Source organism: Stegostoma tigrinum, chromosome 18 (assembly GCF_030684315.1).
Source record: "Stegostoma tigrinum isolate sSteTig4 chromosome 18, sSteTig4.hap1, whole genome shotgun sequence".
Taxonomy (NCBI): domain Eukaryota; kingdom Metazoa; phylum Chordata; class Chondrichthyes; order Orectolobiformes; family Stegostomatidae; genus Stegostoma; species Stegostoma tigrinum.
The window spans coordinates 567,218-588,114 of NC_081371.1; the positions used below are offsets into that span (position 1 = coordinate 567,218).

The 20,897-nt window shown below is 45.5% G+C and overlaps 1 protein-coding gene across 11 annotated transcripts in view; it reads left to right on the plus strand.

Annotated features, from left to right (window-relative positions):
* usp18 (ubiquitin specific peptidase 18) overlaps positions 1 to 20,897 on the plus strand; it is a 69,771-nt gene that overhangs the window by 34,612 nt on the left and 14,262 nt on the right. For 10 of the 11 annotated variants that reach the window (XM_048549032.2, XM_048549021.2, XM_048549020.2 and 7 more), the window contains 5 exons: positions 374 to 469; positions 2,075 to 2,131; positions 3,345 to 3,521; positions 18,078 to 18,209; positions 19,459 to 19,508. In XM_048549032.2, the coding sequence (XP_048404989.2) occupies positions 374 to 469; positions 2,075 to 2,131; positions 3,345 to 3,521; positions 18,078 to 18,209; positions 19,459 to 19,508 (512 nt within the window). The remainder of the gene's footprint in view (positions 1 to 373; positions 470 to 2,074; positions 2,132 to 3,344; positions 3,522 to 18,077; positions 18,210 to 19,458; positions 19,509 to 20,897) is intronic. The other variant, XM_059652256.1, reaches the window with a different exon arrangement.

Sequence of the window (20,897 nt, forward strand, 5' to 3'; positions counted from 1 at the left end):
AGTGGACAGTATTAAATATAAACATTGAAACTGTGTAAATGGGTGAGCTAGGCTCGACAAGACAGGATTATGAACCCTCACAAAAAGCATATAAAGAGTGAACTTTTAACAGCTGTACAAAATACAAGATTAGAGAAAGAACTTGCACCGATATGGCATTTCCTGAACTCCAAAGGAAATAAATTACTTCTAACAGCTTTCCCAGCCACCCTGACAGCCTATAGCATGCCCAGCAACCCTTACAGCCTATAGCGTGCCCAGCAACTCTTACAGCCTATAGCGTGCCCAGCAACCCTGACAGCCTATAGATTTCCCAACCACCCTGACAGCCATGTTTGTATTTTCGATGGTAACCCCGTGTCTGCTTCCACAGGAAGATGGCTTGGAGATGTTTTTCTCTTCCCAGCCAGTGAGGAGAAATAACAGATGCTCAAATCACGTTTGCAAGATGAAAAGCCCAGCACTACAGGTACACCAATAACAACCTGCATTTATGTAGCACCTTTAACACTATGGCATGTTCCAATTTGCTGCATGGGAGCGTTGAAAACAATATTTGATGGCTCATTACGAACAGAGGATGTTGTACGCGGCTAAAGAGTGGGCCAATGAAGGAGGGAAGTGAAATAGAGCAGCAGCGATGGGCAGGGAGGGAATTCCAGATCTTGAGGCCCAGATACGGTCACTGATGGAGAAGTGATTAAAATCAGGGAGGTTCACCAGGTCAGAATTAGAGGAGCACAGATATCTTACGGCTAATGAGACTAGAGAAGATTGCAGAGAGGAGGAGGACGGATTAGAAAACAATGATAAGTCATTACTTGACCAGGAGCCAATACAGGCCTGTGAGAACAGGGTGGATAGCAAGATGGAAATTGATTTGAGATAAAACACAGGTAGCAGAGTATTGGATGGACTCATCTGAATTTGGGAGACCAACCAAGATGGCTTGTACTAGTAGGGTCTCGAGGTAATGAAGCTGTGGATGAGGGTTTCATGGTCAACCTTTGGGGAACACGAAGGGGTAAAAGTGTAGGAGCAGGAAGAGAAGGCTTTGCAGGTGATTCTTGGCCCGTGATTAGACTGTTAAGAATGGAACCAGGTGAGAACAGTAACCCACTCCCCCCTCAACTCAGAGCTGGGCGACAATGGGGATGTAGGGCTGCTCTTTCATTGGAGAGAACTGGTGGTGGTTTAACCCGAGGGTCACCATGCCTCAGGTGAGGGGAGAAATTGAGAAAGAGAATCCTTCATGGTAACCTCAGCCAGAACGGGAATTGAACCCATAAAATTGGCATCACTGTATTAGAAACTGGGCAGCACACATAAGGTGCCTCAGTGGTTAGCACTGTTGCCTCACAGTGCCAGGGACATGGATTCAGTTCTAGCCTCAGGCGACTGTCTGTGTGGAGTTTGCACATTCTTCCCGTGCCAGTGTGGGTTCCCTCAGGGTACTCTGGTTTCCTCCCTCAGTCCAAAGATGAGCAGAATACAGTGGATTGGCCATGGGAAATTGCCTACCGTGTCCAAGGATGTGCAGGCTAGTTGGATTGGCCATGGGAAATAAAGAGCTACAGGGAAAAGATAAGGGATTGGGTTTGGGTGGGATGTTCCTTGGAGCATCGGTGTGGATTTGATGGGCCAATGGGCCTGTTTCCACACTGCAGGGATTCTATGATTCTACAACTGGCCATCCAGTCAACTGAGTTAACTGCCTCCACACTAAATATGGTAAGAAAGTGGAAACAACATTTGAGAGAGAGGAGGGGACTCGGAAGTCGCCAGTTATGGGAGTAGAGCTGAGGGGGATGGCACTGATGAACAAGATAAGGAGAAAAGATACAAGCTCAGGGATCAGGCTGTTTTTGGGGGTCGGGGAGGTGCAAACCTCCAGGAAGTTTGGTTTGGCTGAGAAGAAGGGAAATGACATAGCCAATTCAATGGCTTCAATCTCAGGCACAAAGAAATCTGTCACCTGTGTTAGCTATTATGGAGGTCAGGGTGAGGGTGGCAGCTCTTTAAGAAGACAGTTTGCTGCAGAAAAATGATGCCAGATTTACATTTGCAATTCCAGGATGGTGCTGAAGTCATTGGAAAGGTTAGAAGACGAAAGGAAGACAGGATGTGGGTGGTGAGTAATGCAAGACAGTGATCAGAGATAACTTTCTGTCTAGTTGATACAGGGAGGTTATGTGAGTAAAGAGACAGTTGCATTCATATTGCAATGCCCACTAACATTGGACACTCCAAAGTGTTTCACAGTGAAGGAACTATTTTCAGAAGTGTTGTAATGTAGCTGATTTACACGTAGCAAGTTCCCACAACAAAATGTATTAATGGCCTGATCATTGGTTTCTGCTAACTGGGGAATACATATTGGCCTGGATACTGGAGCGTGCGCTCCCATTCCGCCTTGAAATATGAACATGGGATTGATAATATTCACTTGAGAAAGCAGATGGGGTACAGTTTAACATCTCACCTGAAAAGCAATGTCTCTGACTGGTTGGGTCGCCCTCAGAGCCACGATGCAGGGTCTGCTAAGATATCTGTGCTCAGTTCCCACAGGGTGACTTAGAGCTTGTGACCTTCTGACCCAGAAATAAGGAGCACTAGCCACTGAGTCACAGCTGACATGAGCAGTTGACCAATGGTGCCTATGAATTATAGAATTATAGAACAGGCACAGCATGGGGTTAGACTCAATGCCAATAATATTAATTTACCTCCATTACCGCTCCATCATGTATCTAATCTGTAGGTGATGATTGTGGCTCTTGTTATTCTTTCTGGTGTGTTCACTCTGATTGGATGTCGCCCTGTCACAGTCAGTGTTCAGAGGAGGTGCCCCACCTCAGCCTATAATGGATGAAACTCAGCTGCCAGATGTTCTGTCCAGCCTAGGTCTGCCCTCTTTACCATCTTCCTTGCCCTGAAACTGCCCAGACCTTGGTATTCTCACTGTATTGCGCTGAGACTGGTGTTGGACAGGGTTTGCCAGGGAGAAGGCACTGCCTCTCTGCAGTCCCTGTGATCATTGATCTAGGAGTCCTATTTACTGGTCAGTGGATCTGCTGGTGTTCTTGTGCACACACACTACCTTTCCACATGACCCTCTGGGTTTTACATGGTGGAGCTTCTGAATCAGAGAGAGCAGATTTTATTCCAACACCACGCTCACCCTACAGCAAACCTGGGAGTGCAAGTGATGCTACTTGGAAGAATGTTTGAAGGGGGCTACTGATGGTGAACTGAAAGCTTTCTAGTTATTTGTGATATTTCCTGAGGCTAGGTCCTTCTCCCTCACATCAATCCTGATACAGGGCTTTGGCTTTTGATTTTAGGGTTTCAAGCTTATCTCAGTCCCTGAGATCCTGAACCTGCATCTGAATCGATTCCGTGCTCCATCAAATCGAGGAGGTTTCATGAGGAAGATCTACAGTTTGGTGACGTTTCCCGAAACCCTAAACCTCAACCAGTTTCCGATCTCAGAAAGAAGCCAGAAATATAGAAATCCCCAGGCAAGTTGTTAATATATTACGCGAGAAACCTGTCTCTAATACCCTGGTCAGGTAGACTCTTAGTATAGTGCTTTAGTTCTTCTGACTACACTTTAAGCTCATTAATGTCCTTCAGGGATGGAAATCGCCATCTGCACCCAGCCCAGCCACTTGTGGTTCCAGCCCCACAGCATTGTGGCTGACCCTCAGCTGCCCTCTGAGAGGCCTAGCAAGCCACTCAGTTGTGTCAATCACTACAAAGTTCAAAAAAATGAAACCAGACGGATCACCTGGCATTGACCTAGGTACTGGAACAGGCAACAGCAAAAACAGCCCTCTCAACCCTGCGCAGACCTCCTCACTAACATCTGGGACTAATGCCTCAGAGTTGCCTCTCAGACTGATCAAGTGATCAAGTGACTTACTGAATCATACCTTACAGACAATGTCCCAGACAACTGCATCATCATCCCTGGGTATGCCCTGTCTCACCAGCAGGATGCACCCCGTACATGCTGTGGCACACTGATATACGGTTAGGAGGGATTTGCCCTGACAGTCGTCGACATTGACTCCAGACCCCAAACATGGGTAAGGAAATCTCCTGCTGATTACCACGTACTGTCCTCCCTTGGCTGATGCATCAATCCTCCTCCATATTGAACAACACTTGGAGGAAGCACTGACGATGGCAGGGGCACAAAATATCCTCTGGATATCCTCACTGTCCACCACTAAGAGTGGCTCAGCAGCATTGCTATGGATCGAACTGGTTGGGTCCTAATGGACATAGCTCCGAGACTGGGTCTGTGGCAGGTGGTGAGGGAACCAAGAGGGAAAAACAAACTTGATCTCATTCTTACCAATCTGCCAGCTGCAGATGTATCTGTTCATAACAGGATCAGTAAGTACAGCTACTGCACAGTCTTTGTGGAGATGGAGTCTCACCTTCACATTGAGAATAACCTCCGTCGTATCATTTGGCACCATCACTGTGTTTAATGTTTGAACAGATCTCGCAACTCAAGACCTTGAGGCACTATTGGCCATCAATAGCAGCAGAATTGTACTCCAGCACAATCTGTAAACTAACGGCCTGGCATATCACTCGCTCAACCATTACCATCAAACCAGGGGATCAACTTGGTTCAATGGAGAGTGCAGGAGGGCATGCCAGGGGCATTACCTGAAAATGAGGTGTCAAGCTGGTGATGCTACTGAACAGGACTAGAACAAAGAACAGTTCAGCGCAGGAACAGGCCCTTCTTCCCTCCAGTCCTGTGTTGACACATTCTGCCCTTTCATACTAAAGCTGCCTTCACTGACAGGATCCATATCCCTCTATTCCCTTCCTTTTCATGTATTTTTCCAGGTGCTTCCTGAATGCTGCTGTTGTGTTTGCTTCCACCACCACCTCTGGCAGCAAGTTCCAGGCACTCACCACCCTTTGTGTGAAAAATGTGCTTCACACATCTCTTTTAAACTTCCCCCTACACACCGTGAACCTGTGTCCCGTGGTAATTGACCCCTCCACCCTGGGAAAAAGCCTCATTCTTTTCTCTCAATCTGTGTCATTCACAATCTTACAGACTTCTGTCAAGTTGTCCCTCAACCTCCTGCATTCCAGTGAAAACAAACCCAGTCTATCCAATCTTTCTTCATTGCTAAAATACTCCATACCTGGCAACATCCTGGCAAACCTTTTCTGTACCCTCTCCAAAGCATCCAAATTCTTCTGGTAGTGTGGTGACGAGAACTGTACACAATTCCCAAATGTGGTCTACCTAAACTTATATAAAGCTGCAGCATAACTTGCCTATCCTTGTACTCAATGTTCTTTTCAATGAAGGCAGACATGCGATGGGTCTTTTTTACTACCTTATCTCCCTGCACTGCCACCTTCAGTGATCTGTGGACCTGCACACCCAGATCCCTTTGCATATCAGTACTCCTAAGGGTTCTGCTGTTCACTGTATAATTTCCGCCTGTACATGACCTTCCAAACAGCCTCACACTTATCTGGATTAAACTCCATCTGCCATTTTTCTGTCCATGCATCCAGATGATCCTGCTGTATCCTCTGACAATCCCCCTCACTATCTGCAGCTCCACCAATCTTTGTATTGTCAGCAGACTTATTAATTAAACCAGCTACATTATCCTCTAACAGCAGAGGTCCCAACACTGATCCCTGTGGAACACCACTAGTCACAACCCTCCATTCCAAAAAACATCCTTCCACCGCTACCCTCTGTCTCCTATGACTGAGCCAGTTGTGTATCCATCTTGTCAGCTCACCCCGATACCATGTGACTTCACCATTTGTTACAGTCTGCCATGAGGGACCTTGTCAAGGGCTTTACTGAAGTCCATGTAGACAACATCAACCTTTTCACTCATCAATCACCTTCGTCACTTCCTTAAAAAAACTTGATCAAGTTAATGATGCATGAGCTCCCCCGCACAACACCATGCTGTCTATCGCTAATCAATCTGTTTGCTTCTAAATGTGTATAGGTCTTGTCCCTGAGAATATTTACCACTAAGTTCCCTACCACAGGCCTGTATTTTCCTGGATTATCCCTGCTATCCTTTTAAAACAATGGACAACATTAGCTATTCTCCAGTCCTCTAGGACCTCATCTATGGCCAAACAGTATACAAAGGTTTGTCAATGCTCTAGAAATTTGTTCTCTTGTCTCCGTCAATAATCTGGAATAGATTTCATCAGAACCCGGGGACTTATCTATCCTAATACTTTTTAAGATGAACAACATCTCTTCCATTTTATTAGCAACTTGGCTTAGAAATTTGACACTCCTGAGATCATTCTCTACTAATTCCTTCTCTTTGGCGAATACCAATACAAAGTGCTCAGTTAAGACCTCGTCTACCTCTCTGGCTCCACATACATTCCCTCCTTTGTTCTTCAGTGAGCCAACCCTTTCCCTGGCTACCCTCTTGCTTTTTATGTATGCATAAAAAACCTTGAGATTCTCCTTAATCCTGTTTGCTAACTACTTTTCATGATCCCTGTTAGCCTTTCTAATTCCTTGTTTAAGCTCTTTGCTACTGTCCCAATCTACTTCCAGGGCTTTGTCACTTCATGTCCTCCTTAACTTTCCGTGTGCTTTCGTTTTTGTTTTGACCAGGGTTATAACACCCCTGGTCATCCAAGGTTCATGTAACATGCCATGCCTATCCTTCATTCTTGCAGGAACGTGCCGCTCCTGAACTCTTATTAACTGCCATTTGAAATACTCCCACATGTCCAACGTGAATTTACCCTCAAACAGTCACCTCCAATCAACACTCTCCAGCTTCTGCTTAGTATTCTTTTGTTTGTCTTTCCCCAATTTAACACCCTCATTCAAGGACTGCTGTTATCCCTCTCCATGAGTAACTTAAAACTCACACTATTATGGTCTCTACTCCCGAAATACTCCCCCACTGAAACTTCACTCACCTGGGTGGACTCATTTCTCAAAAACAGGTCCAGTATAACCCATTCCCTGGTTGGACTGTTTACAAACTGTGTTAAGAAACCCTCCTGAATGGTCCTTACAAATTCTGCTCAATCCAAGCCCCTAGCGATAAGTGCGTCCTAATCAATATAGTGAAAGTTAAAATTACCTACCACAACAACCCTGCTATTCTTAAATCTTTTCAAAATCTGTCGACATATTCACTTCTCTATCTCTCACTGGCTGCTGGGAGGCCAGTAATAAACCCCCAGCACTGTGATTTCACCTTTCCTGTCCCTGTGTTCGACCCAAATTGCCTCGCTGCACGAGTCCTCTGTTGTATCCTCCCTCCATACAGCTGTGAGATACTCCTTTACCAATAATACAACTCCCACACCCCTTTTACATTCCCTTCTATTACACCTGCAACATCTAAATCCTGACATTTCGCTCCCGTCCTGACCCTCTTTCGGTCAAGTCTCTATGATCGTAATAGTGTTATAGCTCCAAGTATTAACCAACATTCTAAGTTCATCTACCTTACCCATTATACTTCTCGCATTGAAGCACATGCATTTTAGACCATCTTCCCTGCTCTTTTCAGCAGTTCGTTTCCCTGCCCTTAGTCATGTTTGTCCTGGTTTCTACCTCTCCCTCTACCAAGCACACTCCCCCACCAAAGGATGTCAGTGCCAGTCTTGCCCCGGTGTAATCAATCCAGTTTGTACAGCTCACACCTCCCTTAGAACCGGTCCCAATGCCCCATGAGTCTGAAACCACCCCCCCCCAACACCATCTTTCCAACTACCTGTTCATCCTATATATCCTGCTGTTTCTGCTCTGACTAGCTCATGGCACTGGTAGTAATCCTGAGATAACTACCCTTAAGGCCCCACATTTCAGCTTCCTTCCTAGTTCTGTATATTCTGCTTTTAGGATCTTGTCCCTTTTTTTCACCTATGTCATTGGTGTCAACATGCACCATGACCACTGGTGGTTCGCCATCCCCCTCAAGAATGTCCTGCAGCTGCTCTAAGACATCCAGAATCCTAGCACCAGGGTGGCAGCACACCAACCTGGACTCTTGTTTGCAGCCACAGGAATGCCTATCTGTTCCTGTTACAATTGAATCCCCTGTAACTAGCATTTCTATGCCTGTTTCTCCCACCCGCTGCAGCAGAGCCAACCATGGCGCCATGAATTTGGCTGTTGCTGTTATCCCCTGAAAGGCCATTCCCCTTAACAGTATCCAAAATGGTATATCTGTTTTGCAGGGTAATAGCCACAGGAGATTCCTGCACTCCCTGCTTAGCCCTCCTGCTCTACCTGATGGTCATCATTCCTTCCTGCCTGTGGGGTCTGAGTCTGCAGAGTGACCACCTGTCTATACGTGATATCCACGATACTATCTGCTTCATGAATGCTCCACAGTGTCACCAGACACTGCTCCAACTCTGAAACTCGAGCTTCCAAGAGCAGCAGCTGGAAACACTTCTTGCACTGAAAATGTGCCCAGCTTCCCACATCGAGTGAGAGGAGCAGACTATGATTCGGTCCTCTTATTTAACTTAATTACAATGTCAAATACTTTTTGTCTATCAATCACTTGCATACCAAACAGCAAAAGCAGTAATCGATAGACAAAGCTAAGCAATCCCACAACTATGGTAAAGGCGTGGAATGCCCTGCCTGCCAATGTAGTTAACTCAACCACATGAGGGGCATTTAAACAGCCCTTGGATAAGCATATGGATGATGACAGGATAGTGTAGGGGGAGGGGCTTAGATTAGTTCACATGTCGGCGCAACATCGAGGGCCGAAGGGCCTGTTCTGAGCTGTATTGTTCTATGTTCTATGTTCTAAGCTGTCCAGTCCTTTTAAATTCAGTCATGGTTATTGCTGGGCAATTAAACAACTCACCGAAAGAGATGGTTCCGCAAATATCCCCATCCTCAGTGATGGAAGAGCCCAGCATATTAGTGCAAAACATAAGGCTGAAGCTTTCACAGCAATCTTCAGCCAGAAGTGGGTTGGCACCGTGGCTCAGTGGTTAGCACTGCTGCCTCACAGCTCCAGGGACCCAGTTTCGAATCCTGCCTCCCTGTGTCTGTGCGGGTTTCCACTGTGTGCTCTGGTTTCCTCTCATTGTCCAAAGATGTGCAGTTTATGTGGATTGGCCATGCTAAATTGCCTGTAGAATCCAGGGGTAGGTAGGTTAGGTGAGTTATAGGGAAAAGGGGGCTAGTTGGGATGGTCTTTGAAGGATTGGTGTGGACTTATTGGCCAAAAGACCTGTTTCCACACTGTAAGGATTCTTCCCTATGAAAAAGTGCTGAGCGGATGATTCATTTTGGCCTCCTCCAGTGGTTCCCAGCATCACAGATTCCACACTTCAGTCAATTCGATTCACTCCACGTGATATCAAGAAACAGTTGGTGACACTGGATACGGCAAAACCTGTGGGCCCTGACAACATTCCGGCAATAGTACTGAAGACTTGTGCTCCAGAACTTGTTGCTCCCTCAACTAAGCTCTTCCTGTACAGTTACAACACTAGCATCTACCTGACAATGTGGAAAATTGCCCAAGTGTGTCCTGTACATAAAAATAGGACAAGGCCAATTACTGCCCCATCAGTGTCTTCTCAATCATCAGTAAACTGATGGAAAGTGTTATCAACAGTGCTATCAAGCAGCACCTGCTCAGTGATGCCCAGTTTGGGCTCTGCCAGGGCCACTCAGCTCCTGATGTCATTTTCAGATTTGGTTCAAACATGGACAAAGGAGGTGAGGTGAGAGGGACAGCCCTTGATATCAAGGCTGCATTCGACCGAGTGTGGCATCAAGGAGCCCTAGCAAAACTGGAATCAATGGGTATCAGGGGCAAACACTCAGGTGGTTGGAGTCAAACCTGACACAAAGGAAGATGGTTGTGGTTGCTGGAGGTCAGTCATCTCAGCTCCAGGACATAACTGCAGCAGTTCCTCAGGACAGTGTCCTCAGCCCAACCATGTTCAACTGCTTCGTCAATGACCCTCCCTCCAATATAAGGTCAGAAATGGGGATGCTCGCCAATGATTGTACAATGTTCAGCACCATCTGCGATTCCTCAGATACTGAAGCAATCCATTTCTAATTGCAACAAGATCTGGACAGTATCCAGGCTTGAGATGACAAGGGACAAGTAACACTCACGTCACACAAATGCCAGACAATGACCATCTCCAACAAAGACCATCTAACCACTACCATTGACATTCAATGGTGCTACCATCACTGAGTTTCCATCTATCAACATCCCAGGAGTTAGCATTGACTCAGAAACTCAATTAGATTGACCTTAAATGGACAGTGGCAGCGTGAGCAGGTCAGAGGCTAGGAATACTGTGGCAAGTAAGTTACCTCCTATCTCCCCACACCCAGCCCACCATCTATGAGGAACAAGTCAGGAGTATGTTAGAATACTTCCCATTTGCCTGGATGAGTGCAGCTCCAATAATACTCAAGAAGCTTCACACCATCCAGGACAAAAGCAGTCTGCTTGATTGGCACCACATTCACAAACATCCATTCCCTCCACCACTGATGCTCAGTAGCAGCACTGTGTACTATCTACGAATTGCACTGCAGAAATTCACCAAAGATCCTCACATTCTAAAACCTCAACCACTTCCATTTGGAAAGACAAGCGCAGCAGATACATGGGAATGCCACCACCTGCAGGTTCCTCTTCAAGCCACTCACCATCCCGACATTGGAGATATATCACTGTTCTATCAGTGTCACTGGGTCAAAATCCTGGAATTTCCTCCCTCAGGGCAACTTACACCACAAGGACTGGAGCAGTTCAAGAATGCAGCTCAACGCCACCTTCTCTGGCCCAGCCAGTGAGGCTCATGTGCCGTGAGTAAATAAAAGAAAAGGCATTCTGGATCTTTTTTGCTTTTACACTGATTTTAACTCAGTCAGTATTGGAATAATGGAAACCCCTGTTATTATTGCCCCCTTGTTTATGTAGTTTATCTGTTCCCTCAGTTTATCTGCCTTATTCACTAGACTTGTCTAGAAGTTTTTTTAATTATTAATCACTGAAAAACTCCCATGTTCTCTGTTTTCCAGTCTGCATTTTCTCTGACTTTCAAACTCACTTGCTAACTTCCACTTTGCGCCTCTTCCTTCTGAACCTGTATTAAGTTTTGCACGTTTCCTGTTACATTAGTCTCTAACAGTGCTAGCAAACCACTTTGGTGAAATATTGGTCAAGCTACCTGAACCTTCCTGACTACCTCGTGTTCATCCATTTCCTCTCTGGCTGCCTTCATTTCCACTGCATGTTCACCACTTCCTGGAGTGTAGCATTGATGAGACTGAGCCTCATGATGTACTGCAGTGGGTCCAGTTGCTGCTCCAGTTCTGGTAGATGGGAGGCAGAGCTCCTTCAGCCTAGCATACTCCTTGCTTGTGTTCTTATCCAGAACAGGATAGTCATCCAACTGTACCCTGCAGTCTCTCTCCTCCTGTAACTCCTCACTAAACTTAACAGAAGTACACTGAAGACTTTAAAACTGAAAATTCAAACCTTGAAATGTTCTGCTTTAAAACTGATTAACTATTCTTGTGAGGACCTTACTTCAGTATCTATCCTCAAGACTGATCTTAGTTCTTGCATTTATTTTTCCTTCTCTGCACTCATTCTTTCTATAGTCACCTAGATTTGAGTTGGACTCATGTAGATCTACAGCACTGAAAAAGACCCTTCAGCACTAGTCAAAAGCAATCACCCATTTTCCAGCACTAGGCCCATTCTCTTGTATCCAATGGCATCGCAAGTGAACATTTAAATATTTCTTATGTGCTATGAGGGATTCTGCCTGTACCACCCTTACAGGCAGTGAGTTCCAGTTTCTTACCACCCTCTAAGTGAAAAAGCTTTTCTTGTCATCTCCTCTAAACCTCCTGTCTTTACCTTAAATCTATGCCTCCAATCAATGATTCCGCCATCAATGGGAAAAGTTTCTTCCTATCTACCCTATCTGTGCTCCTCATAATTTTATATATCCAAATTATGCTCCCTCTCTATCTCTTCTGCTCCAAGGAAAACAATCCTAAATCTGCCAAATCTCTCTTCATAACTGAAACTCTCCAGCCCAGGCAACATCCTGGTAAATCATCTCTGCACCCTCTCTAGTGCTTTTACGTTCCTCCTATAATGTGGATGCCAAAACTGCATACAGTACTCTAGCTATGGCCTAACTAATGTTTTATACAGTTCCAGCATAACCGCCTGCTCTTAAACTATCTGCCTCAGCTAATAAAGATAAGTATATATAGATAACACAGTGTGGAGCTGGAGGAGCACAGCAGGCCATGCAGCATCAGAGGAGTAGGAAAGTTCACATTTTGGTTGGGATCCTTCTTCAGAAATGGGGTGAAATGACCCAAAACGTCAACTTTTCTGCTCCTGTGATGCTGCCTGGCCTGCTGTGCTCCGACAGCTTCACACTGTGTTATCTTTGACTCCAGCATTGGCAGTTCTCACTGCCTCTGAGAAAGTATACTGTCATCCTTCTCAACTACTTTATCCACCTGTCCTGATACCTTAAGGGACTGGTGGACATGGACACCGAGGTCCCTCTGATATTCGGTGCTTCCCACAGACCTACTGTTTTATCATGTATTCTCTTGTCTTGTTTGTCCTGCCCAAGTGCATCATCTCACATTTCAGCCCATCAGACCAGCCCACATATAGTCGAAGGCCACCCTCCTCACTGTTTACCACACCTCCAGTTTTTATATCATCTGCGAACTTACTGTTCAACCTTCATACATTCAAGTTTGATTCATTATGTAAACCACAAACAACAAGGGCCCCAACCCTAACCCCTGTGGGATCCCACTGGACACATGCTCCCAGTAGAAATACACTCCTCAACCTTTACCCTTTGCTCCTTGACACTCAGCCAACTGGGGATCCAATTTGTCAAATGTCCTTGCATTCCATGGCTCTAAGCTTTGCTATCAGACTCCTATGTTGTATCTTATCAAAAGCTTTTCTAAAGTCCAAATAGACTATATTAAAGACATTGCCTTCATCTATATGAGGGAGCACAGTGGCTCAGTGGTTAGTACTGCTGTCTCACGCTCAGCAACTCAGGTTCAATTCCAGCCATGGCTGGCTATCTGTGTAGAGTTTGCACGTTCTCCCTGTGTCTGTGTGACTTTCCTCTGGGTGCTTCAGTTTTCTCTCACAGTCCAAAGATGTGCAGGTTAGATGGAATGACCATGCTAAATTGTATGGAGTGTCTAGGGACATACAGGCTGGGTGAGTTAGCCATGGTAAATGTAGGGTTAAGGGAATAAAGTGGGGTCTGGGTCTGAGTAGGATTGTCTTCTGAGGGTCAGTGTAGACTCCATGGGCCAAATGGCCTGTTTCTGTACTGTAGGGATTCTATGATTCTACTCTGTGGTAAAACTGGTCACCTCTTATAAAAGTTCAGTCGAGTTGGTCAGACGTGACCTCCCCCAAAAAACCATGCTGACTGTTCTTAATTAATCCCTGCTTCTCCAAATGCAGATTAATCCTGTTTCTCAGAATAGCTTCTAATAGTTTCCCTACCACTGAGGTTAGACTAACCAGCCTACAGTTTTCTGTTTTAACCTTTGCTCCATTCTTGAATAACAGTACCATATTGGCTGTACACTAGCATCTCTCCTGTGGTCAGAGAGGAATTGAAAACTTTTGCAAATGCCCATATTCTCCCTTACCTCAGTCAGTAACATGGGATATTAGATTATTAGGATCCCTGCAGTGTGGAAGCAGGCCCTTCGGCCCAACCAGTCCACACTGACCATCAGAGTTTGCCACCCAAACCCATCCTTCTATAAGCCACCTAACCTACATATCCCTGAACACTACGGGCAGTTTAGCATGGCCAATATACCTAGCCTGCACATCTTTGGACTGTGGGAGGAAACTGGAGCACCCGGAGGAAACCCACGCAGACACGGGGAGAATGTGCAAACTCCACACAGACAGTCGTTGAAGGGTGGAATCGAACCCAGGTCCCTGGTGCTGTGAGGCAGCGCTGCTAACTACTGAGCCACCATGCCGCCCAACCTGGGATATACTTCATTTGGCCCTGAAGATGTATCTACTCTTATGTCTGCCAGACCACTCAGAACCTACTTTGTTTTTCGTCATTTCTTTAATTATATCACAGACCCTGTCCATGATTTCTATACTCACATCACTTCTCTCGCTAATCAACACTAACACAAAATGTTCATTTAGAACTCTGCCTACATCAGCTAGCTGTACACACAAATTTACCACTGTGATCCTGAACAGGCGCGACTATTTCCCTCATTATTCTTTCACTCTTAAAGAACCTGTAAAACAAATTTCCCTTTATTTTACCTGCCATTATCCCTTCATATCCCCTATTAGCTCTATCCCCCTGTTGTAAGCTCCCTCTTGCACACTGTATACACCTCAAGGGGCTCTACTCACCTGAGCCCTCGGTATCTGCTGTAAGGTCTCCTTTATTCTTAATGCAATGCTGTATGTCCTTCAATATCCAAACTTCAATGAATTTGATGGTCCCATCTTTCTCTTTATTGGGTCATGTTTGTCCTGTATTCTCCATATTCCTTTTTCTATTGCATCCAACTATTCTGAGACAGATTTACTGGAAAGTATCTGCTCCCAGTCTGCTCTAACCAAACAGAGGCATAGCATCCTACAGCACAGAGATAGGCCCTTTGGCCCAAACTGGTCCATGCCGAGCAAAATGTCCATCTACGCCAACCCCATTTCCCGACACCTGGCCCATATCCTTCTAAATGGTTCCTATTCATGTATTCGTCCGAATGCCTTTTAAATCATATCTGATCTTATCAAAATCAGCCTTCCCTACCCTGGTTGAGAAACTTGATTTCAGGCTCATTCTTGTTCTTTTCTATGACAGTCTTGAATCTAACTGAGCTATGATTGCTGTCTGCAGAATGCACCTCCACTAATACTTCAATACATTGCCTGGTTTTGTTCTCTAAACTAAAGGCGAGTATCACACCCCGCCCCCTCCCCCCCTCCATACTTTTGTTCAGCTTTCTATGTACTGGCTTAAAAAGCTGCAATGGACGCATTTTAAGAATTCTACTCCCTCTAAACCTTCCACATTATGATTACCACAGTTAGTGTTGAGTAAATTGAAATCCAAATCGCTACCCCATTACTTTTACACTTCTCTGAATTTTGCCTCCACGTCTGCTCTTCTATTTCTCTCAGACATAGAACATAGAACATTACAGCACAGTACAGGCCCTTCGGCCCTTGATGTTGTGCCGACCTGTCATACCGATCTGAAGCCCATCTAACATACACTATTCCATGTATGTCCATATGCTTGTCCAATGATGACTTAAATGTACTTAAGGTTGGCGAATCTACAACTGTTGCAGGCAAAGCGTTCCATTCCCTTACTACTCTCTGAGTAAAGAAACTGCCTCTGAAATCTGTCCTACATCTTTCACCCCTCAATTTAAAGCTATCCCCCCTCATGGTCGCTGTCACCATCCTAGGAAAAAGGCTGTCCCTATCCACCCTATCTAACCCTCTGATTATCTTATATGTCTCAATTAAGTCACCTCTCAACCTTCTTCTCTCTAACGAAAACAGCCTCAAGTCCCTCACCCTTTCCTCATAAGACCTTCCCTCCGTACCCGGCAACATCCTAGTAAATCTCCTCTGCACCCTTTCCAAAGCTTCCACATCCTCCTTATAATGCGGTGACCAGAACTGGATGCAATACTCCAAGTGCAGCCGCACCAGAGTTTTGTACAGCTGCAGCTCTTGGTTCCAGAACTCGATCCCTCTATTAATAAAAGCTAAAACACTGTATGCCTTCTTAACAGCCCTGTCAACCTGGGTGGCAACTTTCAAGGACCTGTGTACATGGACACCGAGATCTCTCTGCTCATCTACACTACTAAGAATCTTACCATTAGCCCAGTACTTTGCCTTCCGGTTACTCCTACCAAAGTGCATCACCTCACACTTGTCTGCATTAAACTCCATTTGCCACCTCTCAGCCCAGCCCTGCAGCTTATCTATGTCTCTCTGCAATCTACAGCATCCTTCATCACTGTCCACAACTCCACCGACCTTAGTGTCGTCTGCAAATTTACCAACCCATCCTTCCACGCCCTCATCCAGGTCATTTATAAAAATGACGAACAGCAGTGGACCCAACACTGACCCTTGCAGTACACCACTAGTTACTGGGCTCTAGGATGAACATTTCCCATCAACCACCACCCTCTGTCTTCTTTCAGCGAGCCAATTTCCGATCCAAACTGCTATATCTCCCACAATCCCATTCTTCCGCATTTTGTACAATAGGCTATTGTGGGGAACCTTATCGAATGCCTTGCTGAAATCCATATACACCACATCAACCGGTTTACTCTCATCTACCTGTTTGGTCACCTTCTCAAAGAACTCAATAAGGTTTGTGAGGCACGACCTACCCTTCACAAAACCGTGCTGACTATCCCTAATCAATTTATTCTTTTCTAGATGATTATAAATCCTCTCTCTTATAACCTTTTCCAACACTTTACCAAAAACTGAAGTAAGGCTCACTGGTCGATAATTACCAGGGTTGTCTCTACCCCCCTTCTTGAACAGGGGAACCACGTTTGCTATCCTCCAGTTGTCTGGCACTATTCCTGTAGACTGTTAGGAGGTACCTATTGTAGAAAGTTGAACTCTCAGCTCCTGCTCCCTCTCTTCCTGTCAGCTCCCCCGCACCCCCGCTTCTTTTACTGTTCATCGTCTTTCAAACGTCTTGAAAGTTTAACTGTGTGGGAAATACAGAGAGGCAAGAGAGGAGGAAGCACTGGAAGGAACAGACTTCTTGGGAAGGGTGCCCTGATCTGGAAAGAATCAGAAGTTTAACCTAGAACAAGGCTGGGCTGTCAAGCCTCAGGATAGGCAGGAAGGAAGGCCTAGAGTGATGGTGGGAACTGTGGACCAGGAAAAGCTATACAGGCTGGCCTAAGGTGAGTCTAGACAGGCTGGCCTGATCAAGGCCAGACATGCTGGTCTAGGGTCAGGTTGGGCAGAATGGCATAGGATGAGGGTGGGTGGAATGGGCTAGGGTGAGGGTGGGCAGAATGGCCTATGGTGAGTGTGAGCAGAATGGGATAGGGTGGGGGTGGCAGAATAAGCTTGGGTTTGAGTGTCAGACTGGCTTTGGGTGTGGTTGGGCAGATAGAGCTAGGGTGGGGCTGGACAGATGGGGCTGGGAGTCTTTTGTGTTCAGAGGGATGCCACTCAGCTCACTGAGTCTCTCCCAGCGTTCTGTAGCAATATGTTAGGAGACTCATTCTGGCCTCTCTGGCCCAGAACCCTGTTAGGTTTAGCTATTTTTAATCAACTGCTCAGAGATGTGAATGCACCACCTATGTAGCAGGTAGGACTTGAAACCAGCCTACCTTGTCTAGAGGTACAGACACTAACACTGCACCACATGAGCCCCAAGGCCCTGTATGCTTATTTTTGGTGAATTTAATCATGAGATTGAGAAATTAGAATGGATAGGGGTTTGGTTAAAAGTAAGAGGTCAGAATAAACAGGTCATTTTCAGATTAGTCTGTACTTAGTGCAGTATCACAAGGTGAGGCCTGGGTCACTTTCTAGCTATATTGATGACCTTGATAAGGGGACAATACAAAGCTGGGAGGATAATAAAATGTGAGGCTGGATGAACACAGCAGGCCAAGCAGCATCTCAGGAGCACAAAAGCTGACGTTTCGGGCCTAGACTAGGCCCGAAACGTCAGCTTTTGTGCTCCTGAGATGCTGCTTGGCCTGCTGTGTTCATCCAGCCTCACATTTTATTATCTTGGAATCTCCAGCATCTGCAGTCCCCATTATCTCTCACAAAGCTGGGAGGAAGCAGTTTAAGACTGAGACTGATGGGGTTTTGGGCTCTGACAGTCTGAGAAAGTTCACTTGATGTAGGAATGAGGTTTTGAATGAACTGAATGTTAGGAGAGCTACGAGGGGCAGACTGAGACTTCCCTTATGTTGATCTACCTTGTTTCCACAGGAATCTTGGCAATACCAACTTTATGCAGTGCTGGTTCACATTGGGTCGGCATCGTTCGGACATTACATTGTATGTGTAAAATCCTTCAAAGACTCCATGTGGTATGGACTGAATGATAGCAACGTGTTTCGGGTAAGAGTTACTCTGATTCAGAGTGAGGGCAGGTACGGGGGGAGGCAGTCAACTCTGAAACCTGTCAGTTTTATATAAGGACTGTGACTGTGTTGTGAATTAGTACGAGATGTTAATAGGACCTTTCCTGGATCACCCGCCATTTTGTGCAGGGACTATATTTAATTCTCATTATTTGGCTGGGAAGTATTTTACCAAATCCCGAGAGAATATAACATGAAGTCAATGTTACCATTAATCCTTGTCAAGAGCTTTACTCACTGTCTGAGTAGATAGTGTTCACCATCTCCACATCACCCAGTGAAAAAGAAATCATCAAAAAAAATCCAAAAATTCCGTCAAAAAAAATCACGCCAGCTGTCAGTTTACAGTTCATCAGGGAATATTTTAAAACCCTTTAAAACCCTTTTGCCCGTGGCTCGTGTTGGGGAAAGATTAGCAGTACCAGAGATACATCGATGCCATCATTGGTTGACTGCTACTGTTACATCTAACCCTGTGCTGTCCCTGTCCTGGGAGTGTTTGAGGGGACAGTGCAATGGGATCTTTACTCTGTATCTAACCCTGTGCTGTCCCTGTCTGGGAGTGTTTGAGGGGACAGTGTAGTGGGAAGCTTACTTTCAGTTTACAAGAGTAGGCTGTTACCAGGTCCACTGTAGACATTGCAAAGGTCCTAAAATCCCAGTCAAGTAAAGGCAGCTGGTGAATTCAATGGCCAGCTGCCTATGTGATCTGTGAATGAACAAACACCATCTGACCTCATTACTACCCCTGCGAAAATGGAAACTGCCCTGTTTGGGGGCAGGAAATCCAATTTCTAGGCTTCTCCACTATTTTCACCATGCCAGAGAAGCTCTCCAATGTGGCAACAACCTAATCCCAATGCTCCTGTATAGTCTGGAATATGTCTTTTTTTTGCCTGAAACCTGGAAAAATTACCTGGTAATTCAGAGATGGGAAGTTTTGGCTCAGCCTGGATGTGGGGACTGAGTTGCCCAGTATACCTGAACTCTTCAGTTCATGACCTGTGATATGCCCGTACCTTGGATGGGTTCATGACCTGTGATATGTTTTACTCCCACATAAGTGCATGGCCTGTGCTGTACCTTCCCCTAAATGCCTGTATGATTTGTGATATGTGTTCCCTACTCGCAGATGTCTGGTATGTGATAGACATTCCCCCTAGGCAGGTGCCTTATACGTGATACACAAGCTTCAGTAATGCCATTTTGGTCTGTTTCCTAAACAGGTGAACTGGGCTGACATTACACAGACCTTTGGCGGCCCTCACTCCAAATCGTGAGTATTTTCTTGAACTGATCTGAAACTGTTGACTCCTGATTGTGCTTGTCCTGAACAGTAAACAAACTCCATTCCAAGGAGTGAGTGATTGTGTTGGCTGCTCAGTCTTGACCCAGACACAGGTTCCATGTTCATCAGGAGCCTGTCCATTTTACAGGCAGAGTCATGAGAGAGACAGACAGAGACTGAACCAGGCCACCTTTCTCCCTCATAGACAACAAAGTGTGGAGCTGGATGAATACAGCAGGCCGAGCAACATCTGAGGAGCACAAAAGCTGATGTTTTGGGCCTAGACCCTTCATCAGAAAAAGGCGATGGGGAGAGGGTTCTGAAATAAGTAGGGAGAAAGGGGGGAGGCGGATCGAAGATGGATCTCCACCAATCTTCTCCTCTATCCACCTTCGATCCGCCTCCCCCTCTCCCCTATTTATTTCAGAACCCTCTCCCCATCCCCCTTTTCTGATGAAGGGTCTAGGCCCAAAACGTCAGCTTTTGTGCTCCTAAGATGCTGCTTGGCCTGTTGTGTTCATCCAGCTCCACACTTTGTTATTTCGGATTCTCCAGCATCTGCAGTTCCCATCATCTCTCTCCAATCTACCTCTCTCCCTCATTCTCTTTCCTTTCTTTAATGTTGTTTAAGGCATGTTCCAAATCACCCATTAGTATGTAGTCAGCTTAGATGTCACCAGTAGCATGGATTTAAACAAGATTATTTACCAACACTGACCCTGTCAAGCTCCAGGAGTCCATTAATCACACCCAAAAAAGGTACAATTAAAGACAATTGTGCAGTTCTATATATAGATTCATGAGCAGTTCATACAACTCTGAGATTTGAATAAAGGAGTGAGCTCCTCTCACTCATGGGACTGAAATTCAAGTGGCTGGAGTCCCATTTGGATCAGCTGCTGATTCCCTTCAAAGTAAAGAGTGTTCAGCAGGTCATGCCGATAGGCCTTAATGGCTATTTTACCCAAGGTCCAACTTCTCACAGGTGAAATCAGAGCTTTTGAACAGAAGTTACAGGAAGAAGGACATTCAGCCTCAAAAATCTTGAAAGGACAAGTTGCTGCAGCATTTTATTGCTGTTCTTGTTGTAGACTGCCTGTTTCTTTTTCCCCCAGCATTTGGCTGAAAGCATTTTAAAACCTGAGTTTCAATCTTAAGATGAATGACCATTGATACACAGGGGAAGGAAAATGATGATTTTTCATTTGAACTATGAGAGTAGAATTCTTCACAAACAGGTTGTTGCTGTCGTGCCAGACAGATATTCCAGCTAACACTCTACTGAGTAAAGTAGTATGCGAGTTTCAGTGCTGGCATGATGGCAGGTTGTACAGGTTGTACATCTCAGTGACTGGCAGATCCCATAAAACACCATGA